The sequence below is a fragment of the Peromyscus leucopus genome, chromosome 8b (assembly GCF_004664715.2).
Source record: "Peromyscus leucopus breed LL Stock chromosome 8b, UCI_PerLeu_2.1, whole genome shotgun sequence".
In the NCBI taxonomy this organism is placed as follows: domain Eukaryota; kingdom Metazoa; phylum Chordata; class Mammalia; order Rodentia; family Cricetidae; genus Peromyscus; species Peromyscus leucopus.
In genome coordinates, this window is record NC_051086.1 from 87,541,995 (window position 1) to 87,554,295 (window position 12,301).

At 36.0% G+C, this 12,301-nt stretch overlaps 1 protein-coding gene across 1 annotated transcript in view; it reads right to left on the reverse strand.

Annotated features, from left to right (window-relative positions):
• LOC119086963 overlaps positions 1-12,301 on the reverse strand; it is a 111,467-nt gene that overhangs the window by 91,178 nt on the left and 7,988 nt on the right. The window contains exons 6-11 of the mRNA XM_037201094.1: positions 10,656-10,706; positions 9,119-9,223; positions 8,514-8,567; positions 7,818-7,922; positions 1,172-1,225; positions 413-517 (exon numbers count right to left, since the gene is read on the reverse strand). Coding sequence (XP_037056989.1) covers positions 413-517; positions 1,172-1,225; positions 7,818-7,922; positions 8,514-8,567; positions 9,119-9,223; positions 10,656-10,706 — 474 coding nt within the window. The remainder of the gene's footprint in view (positions 1-412; positions 518-1,171; positions 1,226-7,817; positions 7,923-8,513; positions 8,568-9,118; positions 9,224-10,655; positions 10,707-12,301) is intronic.

The following is a 12,301-nucleotide window of genomic DNA, read 5'->3' on the forward strand; positions in this document are numbered from 1 at the left end:
CCAGCCAGCCACATAAGCCTAAAAAACAAGCTGGGCAGTTCTCCTTCTCTCTTCTCTCTCCTCTCTCTCTCTCTCTCTCTCTCTCTCTCTCTCTCTCTCTCTCTCTCTCTCTCTCTCTCTCTCTCCCCTCCCTCCCTCTCCCCCTCCCTCCCTCTCTCTCTCTCTCTCTCTCTCTCTCTCTCTCTCTCTCTCTCTCTCTCTCTCTCTCTCTCTCACACACACACACACACACACACACACAAATGTAACAAATGTATAATACTAAGTTATCTCTTTCCTTCCTTCCTTCCTTCCTTCCTTTTTTTTTTTTCCAGAAAGGGTCTTACTATACTATACATCCATGGCTGTCCTGAACTCTCTATTAGCATTAAGTCCTTTTAAAAAAACTAATGTTAATATTTGAAATTATCACCATTGACTGGTAGATTTTTTAGCAGCTTCAACATTTCTTTTTCTGTGAGTTCTATCCCCATTTTTTTAAGAACATTTTTCACATCGTTGATATCAGTCTCTCCTCCTTCAAAACACAAAATAAAATAATTTATAAATACATCCTACTTTTAAAACACTCATAAAAACCATCTCATCTCACCCTATTCCATATTAATTTTACTGCTTCATAAGGAGTAAGGACAGGTGTAATACACACATTTACACACACACACACACACACATACACACACACAATTGGATTTTTGAATGAATGTTTTTGCTTAATACAAGTGAAATGCTTCATTTCATATTAATAAAAGTAAGACAACACGGTTAAACCTTGGTGTGGACTACCAATATACAAGAAAAAGAGGCTTACACATACAATTTCCTAGTGAATTGGGACTTTACTGTCCAAGTAAACAAGTTATGTCAGGTTTTTGAACATTTTTAAATAATAAAATCACCTACATCTTTATCAGAGTTTTACTTTATCATTCAATGATTTAACCTAGAATTTTCTTTTTCCTCCATAGTGAAATATTTTCATGTCATATATAAATATCAAATAACTTTCTACCAAGATACAAAACTAAAAATTTATTACAAAAATAAAGACAATAAAAAAAAACACATTTCTAGGACAGTAGATAAATCAGACAAAAATTTATCATACAAAAGATAAAGTGGTAAGACAAATTAAATATAATTTATAATTTGATTTAGATTAATTTATTACCTGTGAGAGCTTTCACTTCATCCATCAACTTAGTAAGTTCAACCTTCCCATTAGCTGTAAGTAAAGGTTAAAAAAATAGAAAGATTCAGCATAATGGAGAGTTATTCAACCATAAAAAGAATGATATTTCATAAGTTCAAACAAATGGATGGACCTGAAAGACATCATGCTAAATGAAATTAATCAGAAGCAGAAAGAAAAGTTCTTCAGCCCACCCCCTGATCCCCATCCTCAAATGTGTCCGGTTTTTTGTTTTGTTTTCTTTGAAAAGCCAATAGGAATCTAAGAAGAGGGACTTCTAGAGGATCTGATGGGTAGAGAGAGAAGGGATAGTTGGAGATTAGATGGTAGGTGTCCACATTCAGATACAAGTACGTTCCAGTGTCCTAAGGAACAGTGAGGGGCCTATAGCTCACAAAACCTAAAATTTATTTTGTTAATTACAAGAGGAGAAGAAATGGATGGATCTAAACACAAAGTAGTAAGAAGAACATGGAAATGCTAAAAAAAAAAATATAGTATGTATTATCACACTATAGTCCATTTGGTAAGATTTTAAACTTCTTTAAAAGAAAATTTTAGAGTTTTACAGAAAATTTAAAAAGCTGGATATTTTTAAGAAACAACTTTTAAAAATGTTTACATTTATAAGGTTATGGTACATTTTAAAATTTATAAGGCATTTTATTTAAAATGTCTTTGTTAATATATGATCTTGATAAAGGGTTAAAAATTAGGACCACAGCTAAACTCCAGAGACCAAAGTATCCCTGTGTTATGATGCAGTAAGATGGTGACCTAAGCAGTTTGACTAGAAACTTGGAACCACTGGCTTAGAAAATGTCTGTCCTTACTTAAGGTCTATTCAAGTGAACAGAGACTGGTTTGAAGATATATGTCTAACCTCCTTGTTTTTGCTAGCATTGTTATACTGTAGTTATTTTGGTGAACCAAGTCATACAGGGAACTGTTATGTTCTATAATGGCACACTATGTAAGGATCAGAAAAGTTCCTTGTATCTTTATAAACTGTGTTTATGAGTTAAAAGTCTTATCTTGATATTAAAAGAGCTTCAATTCAGAAATTGTTATATATTCAGATTAGCTTTTTATAAATGTTTTCAAAGTTAAGCCTAAAACAAACATTTGTCTAGTTTAGATATACTTACCAGATAGTCATCCTCAAATGCTTCAGAGATATGAGAATATGGCATTTAAAATGTTTAATAAAAAATCTTTTCATGATAGAGAGACATGCCAGCTCCTGGAAATACCTCTATCTCCTCCAAAGAAGATGATGGGTGCTGTGGAATAATCTTTTTGTACACTGTAAATATGTATTACTCTCACTGGTTAATAAAAAGCTGACTGGCCAATGGCTAGGAAGGATTTTGGGGGGCAGAGAGAATACTGGGAAGAAGGGCAGAGTCTCAAGAATTGCGAGATGTAGAGGAAGCAGGAAATGAACATGCCATGCTGAGATAAGGTACCGAGCCGTGTGGTAGAACATAAATAAAAATATGGGTTAATTTAGCTGTAAGAGCTAGTTAGTAAAAAGTCCAAGCTATCAGCTGAGCATTTATAATTAATATTAAGTCTCTGTGCAGTTATTTGGGAGTGGCTGGTAGTACAGAGCTGATCGGCGGTCCCAGTGAAAAACTCTACCTACAGATGGGCACAGAAGAACCTCTACCTAAAGCTTGCTTTAAATGTGGCAAAGCTAGCCACTGGATTAAAAAAAACAAAACAAAAAAAACTGCCCTTCACCTCAACTGCTGCCAGGATGCTGTCCAGACTGTGGACAACCAGGACACTGGGGAATTGATTACCCCACTTTGCCTAAACAAGATAGGCCAGTCTCCCCAAGTTCCTACTCCACAGGAAAGTCTGTTGGATTTGAGCCTGGTAGCTGAAGATTGATGCTGTCCTCGAACCTCTGACTCCAATGAGCATACAGTAAGCTGGGGTAGCTGTCTAGGTAAGTCTCTGTCATTTTGGTTGGTCCTTTTCAAATTTCTCCATTTTAACAGCTCCTTCCCCCAATGCTGTAGCCACTTTGTTAGTTCATTACTCAGTACATCCGTTAGTTAAAGCTACTAGGTCTCTCTTGTTAAACAAAGATAGACAGGTTTGCCTTGTTTATAGGCTTCATATTAAATGATAAACAGGTTTCAGGTATAACTTTCCACTAAAGAAACATGCTTTGTAATGATTGGTCTCAGTTAATAACTACTTGTGTCTCTAAAGCTGACTGGATGTAAAAAAAAAAAAAAAAAAAAAAAAAAAAAAAAAAAAAAAACGTTCTTAAATATTTTTGTGTCTCTAAAGCTGACTGGATGTAAAAAAAATTGTGATTAAAAATGACTTAAGGTATGTAAATACAAGCTTTAGGAGTCTGAGGACATAAAGGCTTGAGTTACAAGGGTCTAAGAATGTTTTAAGGTGTGTGGGTGCAATTTGTGAACTCTCACAAGAAGGTAGCTTAAAATATAAAAAATGTTTCAGATTTTTTCCCTGCTATGCTATCATTATATTAAGACTTCAAAAGTCCAGAGTTTTGACATTGATCTATAGAGTTCTGATAGGCTGTTAATCTAGCTCTGACAAAGCACTGCTACTAGTCAGTCACAGGCTTGGTATTTTATGTTTTCTTTGGTTGTCTTCTAAATGTAGACTTGAAGGTGCTTTTCACTTGGTTAAAATATATATCAGGCTCTCTAGACATAGGAGAAATGTTCATGCTTTTTAATCCACAACCATAGCCTTTGCTATGACACCAAGGTGTAAATCTGTTCCAGTCATTTTACAGATGCCTCTTAACTGCTTTTTCTACAATGTGGATTTCAATACAATTGTAATGCTAATATATCTAGAATGTTTATCTCCTTTGGTAAACTAAAATTCATGTAAGCTTCAAAAACCATAAAGTCATAAGGCTTGGGTCCACCTGTCACAGGTCAAATGAAAAAGTTCTAAATGCAAGGTTTTTCTTTAAATTCTTGAATTTTAACTAATGTTTCTAGTCTATAGCTCAGCAGATTTCCACTTGACTGACAGACACCATCCAGGGAGCATCTGCAAACTGCAAGTGGTTGAGCTTTAGACTTACACTGAAAGCTGATGTGAACCAGTCCAGCTGATGTGATTGCTCCCCTTCCTGTCCCTTTACCTGGATCAGCTAAAATCATATGCTTCTGATAAATGCCCCATTGCCCAGCCTTTGACTAGCCTTTGAGCCTTCCTGGGCCCTGACAATCCATTGAAATGCTCCATTTCAGCTGGAAACAGCTATAGAAGAGAGTACATTGTCCCTGCCCCTGTAACAGGCTATAAAAGGCTAAGTCAAAAGCAAACTCTCTGACATAGGGAACAAAATGGCTACCTATAATGCCAATTGATATGATAATGCCAAAAAAAATGGGCTCAGATTTATCTATAGTAGGATACTTAACCTGTTTTATGCAAAACAAAGATCATACAGTAACAAAATGGTAATTCCTATTTGGGTACTATTAAGCTGATAGTTATTAGATCCAAATACAAACTGGTACCCATCATAGAGTCAAAGTTTTGACCTAGGATACAACTTCGGGGGTGGGGGGGGATGTTAGATTCAAAGTTAACCTATAATCTCCACTTGCCCAAAGACCAGGTAACTTCCTGGGACTCTGGGAGTCATAGTTCTAAAAACAAAACAAACAAACAAACCTTCCCAAGGAGCAGGTAATTTCCTGGAATTCTGGGAGTTGGAGTTCTTGGAAAATAACAACAAAGCCTCACAGGAAAGTACGGTGGCCCATGGGTTTTGCCCATATAAGCTCTGCCAACACATTTCTCAAGGCCATTCACCTGGAAAATTTCCAAGTGATGGTCCTGAACAAAATTCCATCTTAGTCAGTATTTAATACTTTTAATAAAAGCTTGCTTAAATTTGGCCAAATTGGTGGAACTGATTTTTCAGGTGAATTTCAGGATTAACACTAGCTGTACATTGTTACCACTCACCACACCTGGCAGACTCTAAAGAAAATAGCTTCATTGTTTTGTACAGTATAGTACAGAAAATAATTTTTGAGTTTCAAAATTATCTTGTATGACCATGCATCTAGAAATGCCACAAAATATAATAACATAGATTGGAATTTTGCCTTTGGGTTGACTGGCTTAGAGAATAGGTAGAGAGGTATGAAATTGAAAATTCAAAGTGCAGGACTTACAAAAAATTTCATCCATTCGTTTTCATCTATTAATTTCTTTCCACTATATTTTTAGTTTTTATTTTAAAAAGTATTTTGTTTTTGTTCTTACTCTTATTCAATTTTACTTACCTATCTTTCATTATCATGTAGTCATACTTTTATACCTTGCTTTTATTTTCTTCTTCCTCACACTGTTTTCCTTTTTGCTCTTTTTCTCTTTTATTGAACCTTGCTTCCTCCTTTACCTCACTTATTAATTAATTTTCATATTTTATTTTATCACATTTTTGCTGTTTCCTTTTCCTTGATAATAGATGGTATAGCAATTGATGTAACTGATTTTAGCTTTATTTCTGTATTTAATTTGTTCTGGTGTTCTTGCTGTTTCAGTGATCTCTTCCTCTCAGTGGTAATGGACACTGAGCCCACAGGAGAAGGATGGTCACTAAAGAGATCCCAATATAAAACCTTGAAGAACTGTCCATCTGAATACATATACAACCTCAACTTAAAAAAAATCAAGATGAAAATTCAGTCCATCACAGTGAGTAGGGCATCATGGGGCAGACCATTGCACTTCATGGTGGTTGAGGAAGGAGAAAAGAAGACTCATGGGTCCCCCTTCCTCTTTATTCTGTGGGATGCTGTCAGCCACATTCAGGGGTGTATTTGCCCCTCAGTTAATCCCCCTCAAGAAATACCCACATAAACACATCACAGATGTGTGTTACCCATCACCTGGGTATTTCTAAATACAATCACGTTGACAGTGAAGATTGGCCATCACAAGGTGACCTTGTCACATGTATTGGGGGTAATGGGAAGAACACCTACAAAATGGGAGAATGAGTCTGACTAGTGAGTGACACCAGGGCTTCTGTGTCTGACTGGAGCTTTAAAGTTAAAAAAAAAATGAGTTTACACATACACCATGTGAGAAGAAATAAAATAATTAAAAAAAAAAACGGAATAAGCAAAATTAAAGACAGGAGGTCAAGAATTCTTGCATATGTGTGTAATTAAGACTGTGGATGGATATGCTTCTTTTGTCTAAAGAGCAAGCAAAGGATGATCCTGGAAATGAAGATCCTGGAACGTCTAGATTGTCATGTAAAGCATGTTCCCTGATAGGTCTTGACATGCCCCTGAAAAACAATGTGCTTACTATTTGAATTAGGTCTGAATTTTAGATAAATCATTCCAGCAGCTCAGTGGATGATGTATTGCAAAGGGAGCAGGAGGGGAGGCCCAGAGATGGGGAAGCAGCAGTGGCAATGAGAGACAGCTCAGTGGTTAAGAATACATACAGCTCTCAGAGAGAATCCAAGTTCAGGTTGGGCGGATCACAACCACCTGCCATTCCAGTTCCAGAGTATCCGATGCTTTCTTCTGGACTCTATGGCCACTACACTCACATGTATGTACTTACACACAGACACATACACATAATTTAAAAATTAAATAAATCTTTACAAATGAGGCTGGAGAGATGGTTCAGCAGTTAGGAGAACAGAGTATTCTTCCAGAGAACTCAGGTTCAATTTCCAGTACCCACATAATAGCTCACAACTGTCTATAACTCCAGTTCCAAGGGATCCAATGCCCACTTCTGGCCTCTGTGAGCACTAGGTATGTATATGGTGTATGCATATACATGCAGGCAAGTTAACCCATACACATAAAATAGAAAAATAATAAACTGAGAAATAGTGCAAAATTCTTTTTAAAGACAATATGGAGAGAACAGTTATACTGTTGTTACAGAGGCATCAACTGGAGGTGCCAGGCTTGAAATATGGTCGGTGTTAGAGAAGAACAGATAGGGATAAACTGAGGAACTACACATGCGCCTTTAAGCCAATTTTGGGAGTAAGGGAAAGAATGTCAGAGAGGATGACAGTGTAGTTAAGTATGGATAAATAAGTCATGAGTGGTCATCAACTGAGAAGATGATACAGAGTAAGCTTGAAAGGAAAGGGAATGAATTTCAACTTGGAAATGCTGAGATTGAGTTTCTAAAGGATCATTCAAGAGGTTAGGTCTGGTTGGCACACAGCGTTATGAGTTAGAAGCTCGGCATGGACTGGAACCGAGACAAGGACCACAAAGCTCATGAGTGATAGATAAACCCTAAAGGGACTGGTTGAGGAATATTGTTTATTGAGGTCATGATTTCTTTTGAATCTTGTGTTTTACTCACTGAATATCTGCTCTGTTCCTTAACTTTTTTTTTTTTTTTTTTTTTTGAGGTTAGATAGCAGTCCTGGCTTTACTCTCAGGAATACCTTATCTACTTTGAGATGGGATTGATGACTTTGGGTTTTAATGAAATAATAGGATTTCTTTTTTATGTTCCTCCAGTGTCTTTTTGAGGGGGGGAAAGCAACTTTAGAGATCCTGTATAACTAGTGAAGACACAATAGAGACAGCAGTTCTACAGTGCTCACCATCGACTGGCAGGGCTTCCGCTAGCTCTTTAAGCTCCGCCTCTGTGAGCTTAATCCCCATATTTTCCAGGATGGTGTCAATGTTATCGACGTCAACTTTCCCTCCTTTGAAAAACATTAAATTAGAAATGTACAAAAGTGAATAATTGAAAACATTATTTAAACAATCACATACTATTGCTTGATTTAATTAACATATGCTAATGTTAAAATGAAAAAACCTTGATGGTTCATATATATATATAATTTTGGTTTTTTGAGACAGGGTTTTTCTGTGTAGTTTTGGCGCATGTCCTGGATCTATCTCTGTAGACTAGATTGGCCTCAAACTCACAGAGACCTGCCTGGCTCTGCCTCTTGAGTGCTGGGATTAAAGGCGTGCGCCACTATTGCTTGCTTAATTAACTAAACAAGCAAATAAACAAAACAAAACAAAATAAGATAAACAGAAAACCAGAAATATCTGAAATAATTCTTTTGGAGTAAAATTTGGGAAATTCCAAATTTATTTTGGTTTAAGCAAAGATACATCTAGGACACAATTTGGTAAATAACACATGTATTTAAAAATGTATTAAGCACATATAGGAAATGACCTATAAATAAGAAACAGGATTTCCTATAAAATGAATTACTATCTACACCATGAGATTTTTGAGAAAATTCTTCCTAATTCTTACTAATTCTCTAACTTACCTTTGAGAGACTTCACTTCTTCCAACAATCTATTCTGAAATACCATTTCATCATCTACAATAAAGTAATATTTATTATATATTTTTATAATACAAAATCACAAAATATTAGTAGGCATTTATTTGTGTCATGGATATTAATGTTTTATTTCACAACAGAAGGATTATTAAAGACTATTACATGTACTATGATTACATAGAATTTAAAAATGATATGTCCTTGGATATTTGCATCACATTGCCCTCAAATATCAATGAATTTGAGAATAGGAAATTTCTGCTTCATGATAAATCTACAGAGTCTGGCATTGGGTACCATTTTCAGTTGCTCTGTAGTGTGTGAGATACATGCATAGCCGATAAAATTCTATGATACCAAAATACATATTTTTTTCTCCTTTTCTTTCCCTTCTTAGTTTCTCACTCTTCACTTTCCTCTGTATTTTCTTGTCTATACAACCTAAAGCCTTTTGCATAGCTCTTACTAGAACCTAGGACTTATAGCTGAACTTATGCTCCAGCAATTTTCACAGAGAATTAAGTAGAGTTCCTTCCACGTCTCCTGCTATGCCTTGGTGATGCTCCAGTAGTGTCTTGGAGGCTTACCGTCCACAGGCAGGGCTTTCTGCAGATCGGACAGCATCTTATCTGTGAGCTCAATGCCCATGCTTCCCAGAACATCTTGGAGATCACTGATAGCAATCTTGTTACCTTTGAAAAGACAGCAGTGTTGACATTAGGAAAACCAGATATTAAACCTCACTTGTAAGGTATGATGTACAAATTAAAGTTTAATGTTTATACAATACTTGTCTATGTTAAACCAATGGGAGAGACATTTAAATATTGTCTCCACTGTTAGTTTGAAAAAGATGTTTTCTAATTTTGGAGACTTGACTAAGTGGCAGGGACAAAAGTATATATAAAACCAGAAAGTTAGATGTCTAATCAGAAATAACCAGACATTTCTACAAATATACTTCTTTTGATTTAAAATGCAAGATTTAATATTTGAAGCTGGGTAGTGGTGGCTCACTCCTTTAATCCCAGCACTTGGGGTGTAGAGGCCAGTCTAATCTACAGTGCATGTTCCAGGACAGCCAGGGCTACACAGAGAAATCCTGTCTCGAAAAAACAAACAAAAAAATAAATTAATAAAATTAATGTTCCTCAGAGTAACAAAAACATTTTGAATCTCCAAAATTATTTGTTTGTTTGTTTGTTTGTTTGTTTTTGAGAAAGGGTCTCACTATGTAATCTTGGCTTCCTGGAACTCGCTATGTAGACCAATATGGCCTCGAACTCACAAAGATTCTCCTACCTGTCTCCTGAGTGTGGGATTAAAGATGTGTATCACCATGCCCAGCACATATGTCCAATTTTGTCTTGCCATTTGCTATGAATTTCTAGGATATATGTTTATGTATATGTATATTTTAATGTGCATATTTATATGATAGTAAACAAAGTCCCCCATATAGAGTGTCTCTAGAGACAAGGAAACTGATTCCAAGAGAAAACAAATTGCATTTCAATGCTAAAATCTTGATACTCTAATACCTACTGATGGGGTATCAGAAGCAGAAGCAGATGAATTTTATAATAATTTATTGTTGTAAATGTGTATGTGGATGGTGCCTGTGTGTGTGCGTGTGCATGTGTGAGTGTGAGTGTGTGCGTGTATGTGTGCATGTGTGTGTATATGTATGTGTGTGCACGTGTGCACGTGTGTGCGTGTGTGTGTATGTGTGTGTGTGTGTGTGTGTGTAGGCTGGAGGCTGACCCTGAGTGTCTTCCTCTATTGCTTTCCTCCTCATTCTTCTGTCACTGAACCTGAAAGATAGCAATGGCTAAAGTGGTCCTGGAACAAGCCCCCAGTCCAGCTGTCTCCGCCCCCAGCACTTCAGGTACACATATGTGTTACACGCCTGACTTCTAAGTGAATGTTTGGGATTTGAATTCAGTTCCTCATGCTTATGAGCCAAACTCTTTATCCACTGAGTCATCTCCCTAGCCCTTAAAGACAATTATTCTTTAGCAATGAGTAAAAATGCATAACTTAACAGGTTGTTCACGTTACTGATAAAATGCCACTTAAAACAGCAAAGGACGAGAGTTTCAGTATTACATTAAACTTACCCACCTGTAAAGGCTCTCATTGCATTGATCAACGTTTTCATTTCAATTTTCCCAGCTGTAAGAAAATAAGCATTCACATATGGACATGATCCTAAGACTCAGAAAACATGGCTCATGCCATTAAAGAGTATCTATATATGCTAGCATTTTAGAATATTTTAAATACTTCATAAGCATGAATTAGGGGTAAAAACATTTAATCATGACAAATATAAAAATTCCCAATCTATCATCTTTTACTGATCTAAGTAATAAAAACTTTAATAATAATGTTAATAATGATAAGTTCTAAAGTAGATTGCTTCAAGCTTATGAAAGCTATTTACAATTGACAACTAAAAAACTATCTTTAGATTTTTATGCATACGAGTGTTTTGTCTGCATGTATGTCTGTACACCATGTGTATTGACTGGTATCCATGGAAGTCAGAAGAGAGTGTTTGATCCCCTGGAACTGAAGTTCTGGACAGTTGTGAGCTGCCCTGTGGGTGTTGCTCCAAGAGCAGCAAGTGCACTCAACTACTGAACCACCTCTCCAGATAACTGACAGTTTCTTTTAGGACTAAGAGAAGGTACAAGATAGATAATATTTTGATATAGATTTCAGAAATGGCTCCAATATAGTTGGCCCATTCTCAGTACTTCTTTGAGAAGGAGGAAAACTTTTCTTTAGTTTATTTGCATTGCATGTATAAACTGCAAATAATTTTGAGGGCATTTTTGCCTTCACAGTGTGTATGGACTTTATGCAGAATAAAAAAATGGTGTATGCGTGTCCCACATTTTAATTTAAAATATGATTTATTTGGGGGCTGGGCAATAAATTTACATCTTTTAAAAGTCAAGTGCTCAAAGGAATATTTTATGACATGATTCTCCAGGGATCTCTGGTACCCCATCTCCTAGTAATCTTGTTCACTTTAGAAGCAACTATTGTGAGCACCTTCCCTTTAACTTACAAAAATGGATAAATAATAATTGAACATAGAAATATAGTTTGTTGTGAAAGAGGTATACACTGTAGAAAGCTTATCATGTAAATAAGTCACCAATGCACCTGCTTATTTTCTGATGAGAATGTTAATAATTCTTTCAGCAACTTAAAAATATACACTATTATTTTTCTGTTTTTAATTTTTTAGATTATAATATGCTTAAAACATTTATCCCTTCTTCTTCCTCTTTCCACTCTCCCATACACTCCCTCCCTGCTCTCCTTCAAATTCATGTTCTCTTTTTCCATTAATCATTATTACAAGAATATATGTATACACACATATTCCTAAATATAACATCCTTAGTCTGTACACTATTACTTGTATGTATGTATGTTTTCAGGGCCGATCATTTGATATTGGATAACCAGTTGGTGTGCTCTTCTCTGGCGAAGGCTATTTCTTTCATTCCCTGTATTCCTTAATTGCCTGCAGTTGTTTTTGTAGGGTTGAGGCCTCATGGGCTTTCCCCCATCCACTTTGGCACATCTATTGGTGTTGTCCTTGTAAAAGTATACACTACTACTAACTGTAGTAAACATGTTGTACAACTCAATAATGCTCCTATAAAATCAGAACTTTGAATCCTTTAAACATATATCCCCTTCCTTTCCTACCCCAACTCTCTCCAATCTGGTTGCCTGCCTCCAGTCTT